Genomic DNA, 20000 nt, shown 5'->3' with positions numbered 1-20000 from the left:
TCTATTGAATATTTACAATATAGTAATATTTAATATAAATACTTTCTATATGAAATGCATAAATTTCTGCTTACAATAATAAATTGTTAATTGCTTAAAATACATTAAACTGAAAAATAAATGCATAAATAATCACTAAAAATAAAGTAAGTATAAACAATGCATTCGTGATATACAACATGAAATATTAGGAGGTAATGTGTAAATGCTGTGGAATAGAATAAAGTGATAAATAAATGCAAAAGTACATAATTATAAAAGCATAATAACTTTTTAAAAACTAAACTATATTATCTATCTATTTATAAGTACAAATATAATTTATTTATATAAGTAAAGAATTCTTAGAACATTAAATAAAAACTGTGTAAATATAATATAATATAATATAATTATAATATAATATAGTGTAATATAATGTATTATACTGTAATATAATATAATATAATATAATATAATGTAACAATGTAATATAATATAATAGAATGTAATATACTGTAATAAAATATAATATAATATAATATAATATAATATAATATAATATAATATAATATAATATAATATAATATAATATAATATAATATAATATAATAATTGAATAACGCACTTAAGTTTACTTGACTAACACTATTAATTATCCATAGACGCATAAAAACTATATAATGTTCTGAACATACTTATCAACATGAGCATCAATGGTCGGTCTAAATGGGACACAAGCTTTGAAGGGTGTCTTTTTTGGGCTCCCTCTCTTTTGTGAAGGTGTGAAAAGCCAGACGGAGGGTGGGAGGAGGAGGAGGGGGGTACTTTAAACTGTATATAAACCCTCAGAGCTTCAGTCAGTCATTCATTCTTTCACTGGCATCGTTAGATCAGTCATGGCTCTGTTCATCCAGCTGTTCATTTTGACCACAGCGATCTCACTCACACAGGGATTCCAGCATGAGGACATCAAGCAGGCTCTACTCCAAAAACTCGGACTAACTGAACCGCCCAGGATCCAGAAGCGGGATTTGGAGAATTTAGTTGTCCCGGCTCACATTAAGAGCAAGTATCTGTCCATGCTGAAGCTTCATCACCAGCGCAGGAGGAGATCTCTGCCCAGCCTGGCAGGAATACTCAGGGGAATACACGGCAATGCAGGTGGGTTACTTATGCACAATTCATATGTGTTTTTATTACTAATTAATATAATGCCTATATGAATTATAGTGAACAGTACAATGTAAAAAATGGAATCATATTAATTTTAAATGTCATTTAAACTTACATAAATTAAACTTACAACTTAAATACTTAAAACTTATGTTGAAATTTGTACTTAAAATGAAAGAAACTTGAGTTTGAAACCTGATTAACTCAATAAAATAATTTACAGTAACATAAAAACACATTGTTATGACATGATCAAATCAGTTTTTATAATGTAGTAAATGCAACATCACTGTACTATGTGCTTATTGTATTGTACGTTATGTTTTATTTACTTTATTAAAGTATGTCCTGTTTTATTTGTGAATATGTTTCATGCATTAGTTCCATAATAAATAAATTACATTTAATTTATACATTAAAAATGCATTGTTAATGCATTAATGCTTTGAAATAGATTTAATTAATACATATATAAATGCAAACTATTGTTTAAATACAATGCATATTTGCTAAATTAATCAGTAAAAAAGTTACAGTAACAGTCCATCTTTTAACATGAGATCTTATTTTTGGTGTCATGAATTAACAATAATACATGCAAAAAAATAAAAAATCCAAACCATGTAATAATCAAAAAAAAAAAAAAATCTTCATAAGTTACATAAGTTAAAGTTATTCATTATGTATTAGAAATAATAACGTTATTAGTATAATATTAATATATTAATGATTTGCAATAGCTTGAATTTTTGTGTATAATTGCATACAGTACACAAAATAAATAATGTAAATTTAAAAAATATTTAAAACTTATTTTTATATCAAATATTTTATTATTAGTTGTTGTAAATGTTATAACTAATTAACGATAAACAATAATATATGCAAAAGATAACCATGCACTACAGGGTTAAAAGTGCAACTTTTTACATAATTACTTTATTTTGATTTATTTATAAATGCATTTAAGCATAAACTTTGTTAAATAAAAACAATGTTAATAAAAATGAAAAATGAGCAGGTCTAATAAATGATGTACAAGTGTTAATTAATGTAATATTCACTGCTGCATTAGTTTCAGTTACTTTACGTCTTAAAAGGTTTGTCAAACTTACGATGACTTCAACTTTTTGAATAGGCTAGTCTGAATGACATCCTATCCCAAAGACATTAGTCACACTTTACAATAAGATTTTAATAGTTAATATATTTACTAATATGAACTAATTAAAAACAATACCTGTACAGCATTTATTAATGATAGGTATGCATAGTCAGGCTTGTTACCAGTGGTTAATGCACAGTGCACCATGTACAACTGTATTTTCATTTACTAATGTAAACAAATACTGTAATTAATGTATTGTTTATTGTTTGTTCGTGTTGGTAAAGGTATAAAATTACATAACTAAGTGTTACCAAAATCAAAACAAGTCAACTGAAATTAACAATAAAAGACAGCTAACGATAAGTAGCATATTTTACAGCTACATCAACTACAAATACTAAACTAATAATGCTTATGTTTAACAGATATTACCGGAGAAATCAAGTACTCGGACACCACCCGTCAGCGTCTTGTGTTCGACATGGAGGCCAGACTTCAGGAAAACACCGAAGTCACGATGGCCGAACTGAAGCTCTTCCAGACCGCGGCTCAGAGTCCGTCCAAGCCGGAGCGGAGGCACCACAGGCCGATAAACCACGCCAGAGTCAGCATCTACTGGGTGGAGGTGCTGGAAAACGGCTCCAATAGAACATCACTCCTAGACTCACGGTATGACACACCTATATATAGGCTACATCACATACAGAAATCTGATCTATATGGATATGCAAATTAAATAGACCTAGATGGCATACATGTTCATATTTGAACTGGAAACTAATGCATCTTTGGTCATTTAACAGACTGGTTCCCATTCACGAGTCGGGCTGGAGGAGCTTCGACGTGACCCAGGCCATTCATTACTGGTCTAAATCCCAAAAGAAAGCACCTCTGCATCTGGAAGTGTGGACTGAGGGAGAGAGACCCGGGAGTTATGCGGCTGAAATGGCCAAAAGAGTGCGCTTCGCCACACAGGATCCAAAGGAAAACACCCTGGAGAAGGACATGGGCGCACCAGAACTTGTGCTTTACACTTTAGACCTCGATGAATATGGGTGAGTGTTGTTATTAATTTTTTTTTATTTAGTTTGCATGATTGATTGCCTAATAGAAATGAAAACTGTCACAAAATATGTCATGGTTTTATTGGTTACAATAGATTTTGAATTGATTTTAACTTCTGTTATTTTCATATGGGAATCTACACTGTAAAACATTTATATGATTTACTAAAAACTAAAAGATTTGCACTTACAATACTGAGGAAAGTTCAAAGTCGTGAAATCACCGACATATACTTTAAATAACTAAACAAATATATAAAAAATAATAAAGAAGTGGGTCCAAATAGAGCCCATTTAAATAAAATATCATTTTTAAAAGTATATTTACATTTCTTTTTTGCCTTCTGCTGGTGTGTCATTAATTTTTTTAGCTAACCTAGCTGTTCTAGTCATCTCAACTTACATAAGTCAAACTGACTAAAAACATTAAGTTAAACTTTGTATACTTAAAAAAGGTTTTAACCTGATTAACCAATTAAACTAAACATCAAACACTTAAAATAATTAAATACATATTTAAAAATAAATAAATAAGTGGGTCTAAACAGAGAAAATTTAAATAAAATATAATTTGTAAAGTATATTTAAATTTTATTTCTTTAATGTCTTATATTGCTGGTGTGTTAAAATAAAATACAAATCTGTAAATAAATTCTTGCTGCCTATTTTTTTTTTTATCTGAATCAACTGAACTTTTCTAGTCAACTCGATTTACCTAAGTCGAACTGACTAAAAATATTAAGGTACACTTTGCATGACTTAAAAAAAGTTTTAACCTGATTAATAAAAAATAATAATTTTAATAATTAAACAAATATTTAAAAATAAATAAATAAGTGGATCCAAATAGTGAAAATATAAATAAAATATATATTTTAAGTATTTAAATCCATTTTCTTTTCTTTTTTGCCTTTTATTGGTGTGTTAAAATAAAAATAATCTGTAAATAAATCCTTGCTGCTATTTTCTTTAGTTCAAACAACTTAATATTTTAGTCAGTTTGGCGTAGGTAAGTCGAGATGACTAGAAATTTTGTATAACTTAATTAATTAAAATAAGTAAACTAAACATCCAATACTTTAAAGAATAATTGAATAAATATTTAAAAATAAATAAATAAGTGGGTTCAAATACAGAATATATAAATAAAATATTATAAATATAAATATTAAAATAATAAATAATTTAAATTAAAATAATATTATTTTTTGAAGTATATTTAATTTTATTTTCCTTTTGTGCTAAAATAAAAAAAATATCTGTAAATAAATTCTTGCTTCCTAAATTTTATTTAGCTGAATCAACTTAAATTTTCTAGTCACCTCAACTTACAGAAGTCAATCTGACTAAACATAATGTGTTAAACTTTGTAAAGTTGTAACTTGATTAACCAATTTAAAATAAGTAACCTAAATATTAAACAATATTAATATTAAATACTATCAAAAACATTTGTGGTCACGACTTTTTGTCTCACATTTTTCATGGCACATAATGAAGTCTGTCACAAAACACAGTATAGTGTAGAAACCATTTTAATGTACTTGATTTAATGGCTCAAGTGTTATTTTGTTTTGAAAAACATTAGAAACTCTGTAATAATTCCTATTTATTATTATCTTTATTATATGATTTGATGCATTTTTCAGTTATATAGGTTATATAAACTAACAAGTATCCTTTACTGTCTTATCAACAGATCCCAAGGCAACTGTAACTCCAGCCCAAACAGCAGCAAATGTTGTCGGGAGGAGCATTTCATCAACTTCCGTGAGCTCACCTGGACTCAGTACTGGATCATCGAGCCGGCCGGGTACCAGGCGTTCAGGTGCGCTGGAGGATGCAAGCAGCCTAAACGTGGTTTCTATGGATATGGACAGAGGACATGTGCTGTGATGGAGAGCGCGCCGCTGCCCATGATGTACCTGGTCAAAAAGGGAGATTACACTGAAATCGAGGTGGCAGAATTCCCTAATATGATTGTGGAGAAGTGTGGATGCTCCATGGACAAAATCCCTCCAGTCTGACAGTGTGGTGTCGAATAGTTTGCTCTCAGATGAGAGGTGACGTGTTTAATAATCACAGTTATGGGACTCCCCAAATCCCCACTGAGCACTTGAAAAACAAAGTATTTATGAATTATTGCTTTATGTAATGTAAGCTTTAGAAATGGCTTGTTGAGAGATGTGATGTTTGAAAAATAAAGTAAGTAGCTTAATTTTATATCAATGAGTGTCGTCATTTTTTATTTCTAACATGATTCTTCATTCATTCATTTTCCTTCGGCTTAATCCCTTTATTCATTAGGGGTCGCCACAGCGGAATGAACCGCCAACTTATCAAGCATATGTTTTACACAGCGCATATTCTTCCCGCTGCAACCCAGTACTAGGAAAACACCCATACACTCTCACTTTCACAGTCATATACTACGGCCAATTTAGTTTAATCCTGCGGTTCTCAAACTGTATGTGTACAACGAGTGGTACGGGGGCTTACTTCTAGGCTGTTCTCTAAAGCCTACGACCAAAGTGCTGTGCTTAGAATGTTTACTTTAGTGCACCAGGTCATCAGCTGCTAAAAATACATGTAATTGTCGCAGAACTAGAGAAAGAGGTGATTGGTGCTTGCAGAGCAGATAAGTTATATTGGTACCAGGCCGCACAAAAAATCCTTAATTATTTCGGTTTTGTTTATAATCTAGAGTCTGAACGATCATTTATTTTGAAAAATCTTTTATTTTGAAAAATGACCAGATTCTCGTTACATCTCAGTCACTTGAGTGCCAATATTTAACCCACAGGCTAGCAAAATGAGTAAGCTCGGCGCGCTTGCCTATTCCAGGCGTACGCAGTTGAAAGCACCTTAACTTTTCAGAATGCTGCACCGCGAGTCACGCTACAAGAACCGACTGATCAGATTCATATTTTGTATGGAATATAATTTCGTTGAATGAATATGACCTTCTTGTTTTCGAACTTAGCAGTGCTGTAGCTGCTTAATTTGGCAAACTACGCTACTTTATTTCAATACCGGTCATTATGGTGGGACTTGGAGAGACTATTTTTTTTCTGAGGTGGTACTTGGTGAAAAAAGTTTGAGAACCACTGATTTATTCAATTCACCAATAGAGCATGTCTTTGGACTGTGGGGGAAAACTGGAGCACCCGGAGGAAACCCACACCAACATGGTGAGAACATGCAAACTCCACACAGAAATGCCAACTGACCCAGGACTCAAACCAGCAACCTTCTTGGTGTGAGGTGCTAAAGAGCCACCATAACATGATTCTTATTAGTCATTTTTTTATTTTAACATTATATATCTGTATTTACATACAACATTTTAGATTATATGTCTGTATATACATACATAAATGACCGGCCTTATTATTGATAAACAAATTTTGGAAAATACAAACAAAAACAGGTCTGTGGTGGCCTATTTATCTCAATAAGTGGTCAACAGAGTCCTCTAGTGGTCAGATGAATGCACTACACTGGACTTACACATTATATTATATATGCCTGTGTACAAACAACACAATAAAATAAATTATTTGTCTTACTTCAATAGCACCTCAGAGCAAGGAGTTCGCTGGTTCAAATCCCTGCTGTGTCAGTTGGAATTTCTGTGTGGAGCTTGCATGTTCTCCCCGTGTTGGCGTGGATTTCCTCTGGGTGCTTCGGTTTCCCCCTCAGTCCAAAGACATGTGCTATACTGTAGGTGAATGGACGAACTGAATTGTGTATGAGTGTATGGGTTGCGACTGAAAGGGCATCCGCTGCTTAAATCATATGCTGGAATAGTAAGCGGTTCATTCATCTGTGGCGAACGCCGTTGAATAAAGGAACTAAAACAGAAGGAAAATGAATGAATGAAAAAACAGGTCTGTGGTTGGGTTTTTATCTCAACAAGAGGATGACAGCGTCCTCCTGTGGTCAGATGATTGCACTACACTGCATTTACATATTAAATGCTTGTATATACAACATTCATTCATTCATACATTTTCTTTTCGGCTTAGTCCCTTTATTAATCAGGGTTTTTTTATTCACAGCGGAAAGAACTGCCAACTATTCCAGCATATGTTTTACACAGCGAATGCCCTTCCACTGAGAAACACCCAAACACTCTCATTCACACTCATACACTACAAACAATTTAGCTTACCCAGTTCACCCATTGCATGTCTTTGTTTGGACTGTGGGGGAAACCGAGCACCAAGAGGAAACCCACGCCAACACAGGGAGAACATGCAAACTCCACACAGAAATGCCAAATGACCTAGCCGAGGCTCGAATCAGCGACCTTCTTGCTGCGATGCGACACGACAGCACTACCCACCGCACCACCTTGCAAACAACTTTCCAAAAAACTGACAACTTTAACTCTTTAATCTTATCTCTTGAGCTGCATTCACATGTCTATAAAAACAAAGCTGAGTACTGTTTGGTCCAATGGGTGTGCTTCTGTTTCCACTCTGATATAAGATCATGAAGATAAAGAGTTTACTGCTGCGAAAGGCAGCGGTCATGTGTTGTTTTCATGCGTGTCTTGATTGTTTTTCACAGACGGCTCTTTAATCTCAGATAGAGTCACTGAACTGTCAGAATAAAGTCCAAATCCTGCATAGAGCGGCTCAGTGAATGTGGTTTTAAATGTGTGTAAGTGTATGTGTGTGTGCGTGTCAGAAATGCTGTAAAAGGACAAAGTCCCAGCAGACCAGTGCAGATACACTCCTACTCTTTTAGAGCATGATGGGGCAGGTATGATTGTGCTTTCATTTTTGTGTCTGGCAATGAATCTGCTATTAAACCAAACTAGACTCCAGGACTTTCCATTAAATCCAAATCTACAGTCATTAGGGATTCCTTTATATGCCACTGATACGTAAAGCTCTTCACCACTCCATTGGGCCTCCCAGTAACAGCGTCCAGTCAGACTCTCTTTACACAGAACCTGAGGAAGAAAGCCATCAAATCTCTCTGGATGATCAGGATAGGACTGCTCCTCTGTCACATGTGTCACTTTTCTGCTGTTCTCAGACAGAGCGAGATGAGTGTGTGCTGTGTTTACATCCAATGTGAGATCACAGACATCTGAACACAACAAGACAGATTACAAAACATTGTAAACTATATACACACACTTTATTTTAAGATACAGTTCTTGCTATTAACAAACCATTAACTAAGACTATTAGCTTAATAAAGTTCTAGTTATGGTGGCTTGAGAAAGCCAATATACTGTTATACTACACAAAGTTCTTCTTCCATCAACACCAAACCTAGCAACATGCTAATTCATACTATATTCATACTAGCAACATGCTAATTCATACTATAAACATAGTAGCAACATGCTAATTAATATTAGAAACATACTAGCAACATGCTAATTCATACTATAATCAAACTAGCAACATGCTAATTTATACTATAAACATTCTAGCAACATGCTAATTCATATCATAACATACTAACAACATGCTAATTCATAATATAAACATGCTAGCAACATGCTAATTTATATTATAAACATACTAGCAACATGCTAATTCATACTATAATCATACTAGCAACATGCTAATTCATACTATAAACATAGTAGCAACATGCTAATTAATATTAGAAACATACTAGCAACATGTTAATTCATACTATAATCAAACTAGCAACATGCTAATTTATACTATAAACATTCTAGCAACATGCTAATTCATATCATAAACATACTAACAACATGCTAATTCATACTATAAACATGCTAGCAACATGCTAATTTATATTATAAACATACTAGCAACATGCTAATTCATACTATAATCATACTAGCAACATCCTAATTCATACTATAATCATACTAGCAACATGCTAATTCATTTCATAAACATACTAACAACATCCCTGCTGAAAAATCCATCTTAAACCAGCCTAGGCTGGTTGACTGGTTTTAGCTGGTCGACCAGGCTGGTTTTAGAGGGGTTTTGGCCATTTCCAGGCTGGTTTCCAGCTATTTCCAGCCTGGTCTTAGCTGGTCAGGCTGGAAAATGACCAGCCAAATCCAGCTAAAACCAGCTTGACCCGCCTGGTTTAAGCTGGATATAGCTGGTTTAGGCTGGACTCCCAGCTTGGCTAGGCTGGTCAAGCTGGTCTTAGCTGGTCATCTCCCAGCCTGACCAGCTAAGACCAGGCTGGAAATGGCTGGAAACCAGCCTGGAAGTGGCCAAAACCCCTCTAAAACCAGCCTGGTTGACCAGCTTAAACCAGCTAACCAGCCTAGGCTGGTTTAGGCTGGATTTTTCAGCAGGGATGCTAATTCATACTATAAACATGCTAGCAACATGGTAATTCATACTATAATCATATACTAGCAACATCCTAATTCATACTATAATCAAACTAGCAACATGCTAATTCATCTTATAAACATACTAGCAACATGCTATTTAATACTATAAACATGCTAGCAACATGCTAATTCATATTATAAACATACTAGCAACATGCTAATTCATACCATAAACATAGCAACATGCTAATTCATATTATAAACATACTAGCAAACAGGCTAATTGATACTAAATTCATGCTAACAACATGCTAGTTTATACTAAAAGCATGCTAACATGCAACATGCATTCATACTAGAGCCATGCTAATTTATGTCAACAACTGCCTAGTAACTACTCAGAAGACATTAGCAAACACTGAGCAACGCCTTAACAACCGCCTAGCAACATCTTAGCAACCACCTACCAACGCCTTAACAACCACTCAGAATACCCTTGCAACCCTCAAGCAACACCTTAGCAACGACCTAGAACACCTTAGCAACCACCTAGTTACGCCTTAGCAAATGGATAGCAACCAATCAGAACACCCTACCAACCATCCAGCAACACCTTAGCAACAACCTAAAACAACAAATTAGCAACCACATAAAAAACAAACATAGCAATGCCTTAGCAACTACTGAGAACACCCTAGCAACAACCTGCAACCGCCTAGCAACACCTTAGCAAACATCTAGCAACACCTTAACAACTGCCTGGAACACCTGAACAACTGTCTAGCAACCACTCAGAACAGCTTAGCGACTGCCTAGCAACACCTCAACAACCAGTCAAAAACCCCTAGCAACACCTTAGCAACCGCATAGCAATCACTCAGCACACCCTTACAACTGTCTAGCAACACCTAAGCAACCACTCAGAACACCCTAGCAACAACTTGGAACCCCCCACAACAGTCTAGCAAGAAACATGACAATCCATGCTAGAAACATGCTAACCTGTATGTAGTAACAATAATAACTTTCTTAAACTTCAAAACTACTTCAGTAATTCAATATTTAAAACTACTTTAAACTTTCAGACAAGGCTTTCTCAAGTCACCATAAAGTTTGTCTACTTTGAAGTACTTTTCTAGTTAGTTATTAAGGTAGTAATTGAGTTAAGGTATTGGGTAAGATTAGAGATTCAGAATAAGAGCATGTACTTTATGAGCACAAATAAACTGCAAATATCTTAACAATAGGCAGGCCATAAGCCAGTAGTTAATTTTGAGAGTTGGTACTTAAATTAAAGAGTTACCATAACTATATATGCACTATATGTGCACTATCTAACAAAAGTCTTGCCGTCGATCCCAGTTTGAGCAACAAATAATAACTTGACTTCTGGTTGACCATTTGGAAAAGTGGCAGAAGGTAGTTTTTCCCTATGAATCATCTGTTGAGCTGCATTCCAATCATCACACATACTACAGAAGACCTACTGGAACCCACATTGACTCAAGATTCTCACAGAAATCAGTCAAGTTTGGTGAAGGCAAAATCATGGTTTGGGGTTACATTCAGTTTGGGGGCGTGTGAGAGATCTGCAGAGTGGATGGCAACATCAACAGCCTGAGGTATCAAGACATTTGTGCTGCCCATTACATTACAAACCACAGGAGAGGGAAAATTCTCCAGCAGGATAGCGCTCCTTCTCATACTTCAGCCTCCACATCAAAATTGCTAAAAGCACAGAAGGTCAAGGTGATCCAGGAGTGGCCAGCCCAGTCACCAGATACAAACATTATTGAGTATGTCTGGGGTAAAATGGAGAAGGCATTGAAGATCAATCCAAAGAATCTTGATGAACTCTGGGAGTCCTGCAAGAACGCTTTCATTGCCATTCCAGATGACTTTATTAATAAGTGATTTGAGTCATTGCAGAGATGTATGGATGCAGTCCTCCAAGCTCATGGGAGTCAGACACAATATTAACTCTTTCTCCACTGCAGCATGACTATATTCTATATTGCCCATTATTTCTGTTCAGGGACAAGATTTTTGTCTAAGAAAAGTCAGACCTTACTGTCTTCATAAATAATTAAAAATCAAGCCATGATCAAGTTATTTTGTTAAAGTAAGTGTAATCTAGAGGCCAAATGATCAACTAGAAGTCAACTATTATTTGTTGTTCCTAAAGATTGGATAAGTGACAACATTTGTCAGGTAGTGTATATGTACTATAACTATGACTGTGTGTGAGTTACATTTTTCTGGTCCTCTTTTAATCCTGAATGCTCCTCCTTGATCCACACTAAAAAAAAAAATAAAATAAAAAACAGAACATTAAGATATTACATAACAATATATTTGCCAATAATATGAAGCGATCTATCAATGCACAAAAAATACAGTGATTTATAAACTCTCCAAAATCTTGATATGAACATCTTTTGTGATCCTCTATCCGTCATTTAGCATCTGAAGTAATTCTAGATTCACAGCTTCTATTGCTGTATTGACTTTACTCTTGATGTAAGAGTGAGAGCAGCTATTGGAACGTAATTGGCTTAAGACTTCTAGTCTTATTCACTTGCGCTGCTTTTAAGCTGTAAAAACAGCTTATGTTACTGATGTTGGTAACTGAAACTGGAATTTTCTAATGATGTAACTTTTATGTATAGTCATTAACACTCATTTGTAGAGCATTAAGAAATAAGGTCAATTAGAATCTCAAGCTTAGTGATTAGGGCTGCACGATACTGGAAAAAACTGACCTTGCGATATTTTATTTTTTCACAGTATATATATTGTGATACTGAGTTTAATGTCACCAGATGAAATGAATAAGTCAATTTGGAAAGAATTTATAATTTTTTTTATACATTTTGATGATTTTAAAAGGCAAAGCATCTGCAAAAAATTATACTGTACAAATACAAAGCACAGTGATTTATGATTTTTTTTAATAATCAATAAGCAAATGTAAAATAACACTGTACAGATTTCATCATATATTTACATTAATACAATTAATCTTTCTTAAAGTTAGAAATGTAATTTCTTATGCCAGGATACTTTAATCTGACTCCTCAAAGTCGCAAAACACCACTGTTAAACATTGCAGTGACAAATCATAAATGTTTTCAAATGTAGCTCCTGGTCAATTATAATACCAGTTCAACATTGCAGATCCTGGGATGTGACTATTGCGGATGCGCATATTGCGATATCAATGCTGAAACGATATACTGAGCAGCCCTACTTGTGATATGGGGTCATATTTACAATGACTGATCATTTGTGCTCAGGGCTTGAAGTTAACTTTTCTGATCACCAGCCACTGTGAACAAAGTTTTCCAACATTACTGTCCACTCTCCATTTTCACTAGCCACAATTTTGTTTTTGGGAAAATATATGTTATATGCATACATTTGAGTTGACATACTAAAATGACTTGATTTAGATGTTGTGTGTTATGTCTACATGCCTCCACATTTATTTCACTTTTGTGTGTTGTGTATGACCTGGCTCAATGTGCATGAGCAGATGGGTCATGGTTTCATATTGTTTTTTTGCAATCATTTTTTTTTATTCCACATGACTTTCCAGAGTTCAAAATTATGCATTTACTAAATTTATCTCTGATCACACCAAACAATAATTACTTCTTAGCCACAAATGTTAAATGTGTCAAAACAAGGAAAATATAGCTGTATACTATATTTTTTATTTAACAAAACATTTCTAAAAAAAAAAAAAACTTAGACAAACAATTGACTTTAAAAAAATAATTCAGGCCCATAGCCAGGTGGGTTCACTGACAAATGTCCAGAATTTGTCCCATACATGAGCTTATTTGTCCTATTTTGACTGCTATGTCATCGCAATAAGTGAAAATAACCCTTCGAAAAGGCTTGAAGACCAAGCCGAATTCTGTGTTGGCTGTCATGACTCCAGATAGTCAGTTTTGACCAATGCAAACAAAGTATTTTTCATGAGCTCAACATCCAGCAGTGCAAGAAAACAAACAATCTGATGTAAGTAAGGTCATCTTTTACTACTATATTGTTTTTAAAATAGAGAAAACAACTTTTAATTCTAAATCTTGGACCTTATTCATGAAACAAAAAAAGAACCAATAAAAAGGTGTGAAACAACAAAAGCGGATCATATTTAAATTAACTTTAATACTATTGGCTATTGTTGTTTTCCATGAATTTTCAAATGTAATTTATTAATTAATTTTGTTTCAAATGGCAAAATTCTGGCTAAAAGTTTAATGTGGTGGCCAGTTTATTATTTATAATTTGCCTAATAATTGACAATAGGCTTGTTTTTAATTTAAAATAGGTTTAAAATAGGTAATTTTTTAATGATATACAATGTAATAAATTTGTAAATATTTCATTATAAACCTTTAGGAAATTTTATTGGTACAACAAAAAGTGTGGTTATGATGATCATCCGACAAGCTAATCCGAATAAAAATGGTGCTTAAAATCTATTTAAATCTCATAATTAAATATAAAATGAGCTGTGTAACTCTAAAAAAATCCACTTTTTGAGAAAAAAAGAACCACTCCTTTGACCAGGCTAGCTATGGGCCTGTAATTATTGTCATGTATCTAAAACTATGCACAGTAATCTGTCCTGGCTAAAGGTCTCTCGGATCACATAAATGGGGAGTTAATCTCGTATTAAAGCAACGTTATAGTAAAATAAAGATAATTAAACCATATTAACGAAAATAACTGTAAGCAAAAGAAAGCAGATGAAAAACATACCGTGTGTGATAATGAAAGGGTGATCACACACTTACTGTTAACATTAGGCTAATCAATAATCTGTTCAAAAAGAAAGCAACCGGTGCTGCTTACAAAAAGACAAATTTAAAGCTCTTGAAAAAAGCAGGACTGTGAGTGCATTAGCATAACTTTTTGTCTAGTCTATTTGAAAGAGAACCGATCACAGTTGCGTTTCCAGGCACAGTTGCTTCATGCAAGGAAACAGCAGCGCGCACGCATTATAAACAGTTGCACGCATCACATCAGCTGTTAGCGTGAGTGATCATCCTCTCATTTGGTATTCACCTGCTTTTGCTCGTGCGAACACAATTATTTTTGCCAGTCTTGCTGCTTCTCGATTCTAAGATCACATTTGCACGCATATTGGGCCATCCTTATTGTCGAACCCTGCTTTTAACAAAACTGCAATTTAAAAATTATTTTCAACCAGCCAAAGTGGCTAGTGGTAGTAGGTGTCTTACCTGCACACAGCAAAAATCTATCCGCATTTGGAAGGTTGGTGGGGGTTAATGTCAAGCACTGTTTGTGCCTATAACCTTTTATTTGTGAAATGAACATGTAGATATTTATCAATTGACAGCAGTAATATTCTATTATTCAGATGCACTATTAATAATGCTGGTATAATATTGCATTCAGTATTTTAAGGTCAAAATTCCTTTTTTTCCACTTTAGACCAGTGGACATACAAAACTAATTCGAAACCAGTCAAGCTGCAAATCCCTCATAACTGAAAGTAGTAAAAAGTAGTCAGAAATATTACAATGTACCATCGTTTTCTAGGACAAAACAATAATATTCTTTATCCTATTTTAAAATGACACCATCAAAGGCCTGTGGCTCTGACTTCTATTCCTATGAACATCTGAAAATGATTAGGACAGAAATTGTTAAAGTACAGAACAAGTTTTCGATCCAATGCAGCTTGCATACAGACCTAATAGAGGCGTGGAAGATGCTTAGTCACTCTGTTGCGTTTACTTTTCAAGCATCTTGAAGGTAAGGGGGCTCTTGCTTGGCTTTTATTTATAGACTTTTTTTAGCTTTTAATACAATTTATCCTCATATTTTAATCCAGAGACTTTCAACAAAGATCATTTTTAACTAAGCAAGAGTTGGCTGGATTTTAGACTTTTTAACTAATAGAAAGCAAAGTGGGCGAGGCAGTGGCGCAGTAGGTAGTGCTGTCGCCTTACAGCAAAAAGGTCGATGCGTCGCTGGTTCGAACCTCGGCTCACTTGGCGTTTCGGTGTGGAGTTTGCATGTTCTCCCTGCCTTCGCTTGGAATTCCTCCGGGTGTCCAAAGACATGCGGTACAGGTGAATTGGGTAGGCTAAATTGTCCGTAGTGTATGAGTGTGTGTGTGAATGTGTGTGTGGATGTTTCCCAGAGATGGGTTGTGGCTGGAAGGGCATCCGCTGCGTAAAAACGTGCTGGATAAGTTGGCGGTTCATTCCGCTGTGGCAACCCCGGATTAGAAAATTAATGAATGAGAACGCAAAGAGTGTGAATAAATAGTTCCCTGTCAGAAAGCCAGTGCTCCTCCACCAGATCACCTCAGGGGTGTGTGTTATCCCTACTTTTAAACAATCATGTTTTCACATTAGCCCCAATGTGCTAACTCTGTTCTATCGTGCTTTTATTGAGTCTATTTTATCCTTCGCTCTGGTGGCATGGTTTGGGGGTCTGTCTCTCAAAAACAGGAAGAGACTGAGCCAGGTTATTAGGTGGTCCAGCAGGTAGATTGTTGAATCACAGCTAAGTATTGAATCCCTGTATAGTTGGCAGCTTTTACGTACTCCCCAGAACATTAATAGCTGTAGCTCTCATCCTCTGTCTGAGGAGTTTATCCTGCTCCTTTCGGGTCGAAGGTTTCAGATGCTTTTTAGTAGGACAAAACGGTTCAGGAATAGCTTTGTCCCATCATCTATTGTCACTCTGAATAAATTGTAATCTTTTATATGTGTATATGTGGGTATGTATATATGTGATTTCATTGTTTGTATCAAATGCCAAACTTTGCTGCAAAAAGAATCGACCTACGGATACTAATAAAGTCAACTCAACCCAACTCAGATACATTTACTGCTATATTCATAAAAATAAAAAGGCTGACTAACTGATTAAATTAAGATCAAGTCAAGATCAGCTCCAGTCATAAAGTGTAAGACATTGTTATTTTGCTGAGTGTACCATATGTGTATGCTTTAGGGAGGGATCCATATACAGCTGAATTTTCAATAACTTTATAGTACACATATGCACAAACTAATGACATGTTAGTGCTGAACATACTTGAGTGTGTCCAGTCTGTAGTTTGGATCAGAAATCAGCTTGAATAATGATTGTCCTGGGTTATTGTAGCTCAGATCCAGCTCTCTCAGGTGTGAGGGGTTTAATCTCAGAGCTGAAGCAAGAAAACAACAGCCTTCCTCTGTCACCATACAGCCAGATAACCTACAAACACACACAATAGCATATCATAAGCTAAATTACTTAAACTGATTGCCTTTTTTGGTCTACAAATCACAAGTCTTTAGACACACTGGGGTCTGTTGATTTATCACATTTATAGAAGACTAAGACTAAAGAATCTTTATTTCAAAAGCAGTTCAGCCTTCATCTGTCTTTCTTACTTCAGTATCTCCAGATGACAGTTTGAACTTTTCAGTCCATCAGAGAGCAGCTTCACTCCTGAATCCTGCAGGTCATTGTTACTCAAGTCCAGCTCTCTCAGTGAGTTTGGTGATTGTAGAGATGAAGACAAACTTTCGCAGACATGATCACTGAGATTACAGCCAGCAAGTCTACAATACAAGATGATATTTAATTGAACAAAAATGGGTCAGAATTATAAGCCAAGATCTTGGGGCACCATCATACACCCGGCGCAATGCAGAGCAGGACATGACGCAATTGTTGTTTGCTAGTTTGTGGGCCCTCATTTGCGCCCGCAGGCATTCTGGTCTAAAAAAGGAGGTGTATTGAGGCTCATTGCTGGCGCATTGCTATTTTGAAGAACTAAAATAGACTGCACAATAGACCAGATCAAAGCAGGTCTAAAGTCCAGCGCAGAGCGCGTTAGTTGTGCGTCTCACTTAAACATTGCTTAATACACACAGGATGTACATCAATACGCAAATATCTTTACAAATGAAAAAGAATTGAAGGATTAAAATATTACAAAAAATATTATTTTCTAGCCAACAAACAAATAAAAACTACCGCCACCATTCATCTCGGGGAGCTTTTTTAGTTTATTCATGACAATTGGTTTTGTAAAATGTTATTATATATTATCAGTATTATTTATTATATCCATATTTATATTTGTTTTATTAAAAACAAGGTTAGATTTGCCCATCTGTCAGGTTTTAGACCATATGGGGCATGGCATGTGTATTAGGACATATTTGTTTGTTAAACCCACTTCATTATTATTGTTCATTTGTTCGTTTGCTGGAAATTGGAACTGAATTTAGAAATAGTTTTGAAACAAATCTTTGCACTCAATTAACAAAAATAATTATGTATAGGCTAGTGGATGTTTGTGCTTACAACATGTTTCTCTATTTACCAGAGTGAAAGTGAAGGTAAAGAACGAGGAGGTTCATCTCTCATTCTCGCGCTGTAGATGATCCGTTTAACTGTTTTCTCGCTAGTGAAGCATTCGGTTTTTTCACTTACAAAGTCCGTCATGTAAATAGCAAATGCGCTATGGCGCAACGCAACTGACTCTTGAAGGGAATGGGAAATGAGACTCTGATTGGTTTATTCTCAAAACACACCTATAACTCATTAAGAGAATAAGCTCAACCCTTTTAGACCATGCGCAGCGACGCAAAGTGGATTTTTCCATCCTTAAAATAGCAAAAGTGGATTCAGATATGCCCTTAATGCTTTTGCGCCCTGCACTTTGCGCCTGAATCGTCAAAATAGAGCCTTTGATCTTAAAAGCTTTGTTTTAAACCATTTAAAATGAGGCAAACTGGTTGAAGAGTGAAAATGGTCAAGGCTTTTTTTGCTGTGAGATAACAAAGGATAAAAATGGTCTTAATTAGTGGGTTGTGATTCGTACACCCATAGTCTTAACACAATAAACTAAGTCTGCGTAAACCAGAAGTTGATGTGTCTTTTATTTCAGTATGTAGATATACTTCCAACTGAAACAGAATATTGAGTAGGGGGTGGGACTTTCTTTTACGCATCATACTCTTATATCAAACTAACTGTATGAGAGGCGTGGTTAAGGATATTGATATACAGTTGCTATGAAAGCCCTCAAGTTGATGTCAAAAAAAAGAACCACCACTCTAAATGTAAAAGCAGATGGCAAAACTTTCATTAAAGATTACCAAACCAAATTTTTTTTTAGTGCATCACTTGCATAGATTAATTATTCACATTAAAATAACAATGTGAGCTAGCAAATTAACCTTGTCAATTTTGATTTCACGCTTATTTTAACAAAAGTCGAAATAAAAATAATAATCTTAAAACTCATGATGATGATCATAATATTCTTCTAAAGTATACTGCTTGTGGTTTTGTCCTCTTCGAAAAGCTTCTGATATCCATCACATCAATTAATACTCACAAAGCTCTCCTGCAGTTCACCACAGCTGGTATCAGTCTTCTTCTGCCCTCATCTGATGTTTTGTATCTCTTCAGATAAAACTCATCCAGCACCTCCTCTGATATCTGAAGAATGTAGGCGATTGCCGAGCAGTGAGATGGAGAGAGATTCTTCACGGAGCGATTCTGTGATTTCACAAACTCCTGAATCTCTCTGTACAGGGTCTGATCCTTCATTTCCAGCAGACAGAGGAACAGATTGATGCATCTCTCAACTAAGAGATATTTACCCAACTTAACTGTGTCTTTTATGTCATCTGTGATTCTCATGATGGTCTCAAAGCTCTTCTCTGTGTGAGTCAGTAGGCGCAGTAAGCATCTCTGATTGGATTTCAGCGAGAGGCCAAGCAGAAACCGCAGGAAAAGATCCAGGTGTCCGTTTTCACTCTTTAGGGACTTAATGACTGCTGCTTTTAGTAACTCGTAAAGAGAGTTTTCCCTACTATAGCGATTATATCTGTCATTTAGGAACAATTTTAGTGACTTCTCATTTTTGTCTACATGGCAGTAAAACAAAAAGAAAGCAGCGAGAAACTCCTGAAAGCTCAGATGAATGAAGCTGTAGACTTTCCTCTGATGAATCACAGATTCCACTTTAAACATCTCAGTGCAAATCCCAGAATACACTGAGGCAACAGTGACGTCTATGCCGCTCCTAATCAGGTCCTCCTCATAGAACATCACATTGCCCTTCATCAGCTGTTTGAAAGCCAGTTCAGCGAGTTTCACGATCATCTCTCTGCTGGACTTGAGGAGTTTCTCTGGATCTCTCTCTTCATACTTCAGGTTCCTCATGTTGATCTGAGTCAGCAGGAAGTGGATGTACATTTCAGTCAGAGTTTGTGGGATTTCTGCTCTGTCATCTTCATTCAGGAGCTTCTGAAGCACAGTGGCTGAGATCCAGCAGAAGACGGGTATGTGACACATGATGTGGAGGCTTCTGGATCTT

General features: G+C 35.3%; 2 protein-coding genes and 1 long non-coding RNA gene across 4 annotated transcripts in view; 1 reads left to right on the top strand and 2 right to left on the bottom strand.

The window, feature by feature from the left end:
* The window catches only part of LOC148679557 (uncharacterized), a 2947-nt gene extending 1810 nt beyond the window's left edge, over window positions 1–1137 (bottom strand). The window contains exon 1 of the long non-coding RNA XR_015945082.1: window positions 678–1137. This is a non-coding gene — a long non-coding RNA (uncharacterized LOC148679557). The remainder of the gene's footprint in view (window positions 1–677) is intronic.
* Window positions 878–5550, top strand: lft2 (lefty2). Its single transcript, NM_130961.1, is given in 4 exon segments — window positions 878–1143; window positions 2689–2932; window positions 3067–3318; window positions 5027–5550. Coding segments are annotated over 4 exon segments (1089 nt in total). The 5' UTR covers window position 878; the 3' UTR covers window positions 5355–5550.
* Window positions 5551–7714: 2164 nt separating this feature from the next.
* LOC147839919 (protein NLRC3) overlaps window positions 7715–20000 on the bottom strand; it is a 17408-nt gene continuing 5122 nt past the window's right edge. Inside the window, exons 4-8 of one of the 2 annotated variants that reach the window (XM_087289894.1) lie at window positions 19014–20000; window positions 17053–17223; window positions 16712–16873; window positions 11875–11921; window positions 7715–8430 (exon numbers count right to left, since the gene is read on the bottom strand). The exon at window positions 19014–20000 is cut by the window's right edge and continues 885 nt beyond it. In XM_087289894.1, the coding sequence (XP_087146020.1) occupies window positions 7862–8430; window positions 11875–11921; window positions 16712–16873; window positions 17053–17223; window positions 19014–20000 (1936 nt within the window). In that variant the 3' untranslated portion in view covers window positions 7715–7861. Of the gene's footprint in view, window positions 8431–11874; window positions 11922–16711; window positions 16874–17052; window positions 17224–18525 lie in introns of those variants that run through there. The other variant, XM_087289895.1, reaches the window with a different exon arrangement.

The sequence above is a fragment of the Danio rerio genome, chromosome 17, assembly GCF_052040795.2.
Source record: "Danio rerio strain M-AB ecotype USA chromosome 17, GRCz13ab, whole genome shotgun sequence".
In the NCBI taxonomy this organism is placed as follows: Eukaryota; Metazoa; Chordata; class Actinopteri; order Cypriniformes; family Danionidae; genus Danio; species Danio rerio.
The sequence above is the reverse complement of the archived record's forward strand: the minus strand, read 5'-3'. Positions and strand labels throughout refer to the sequence as shown.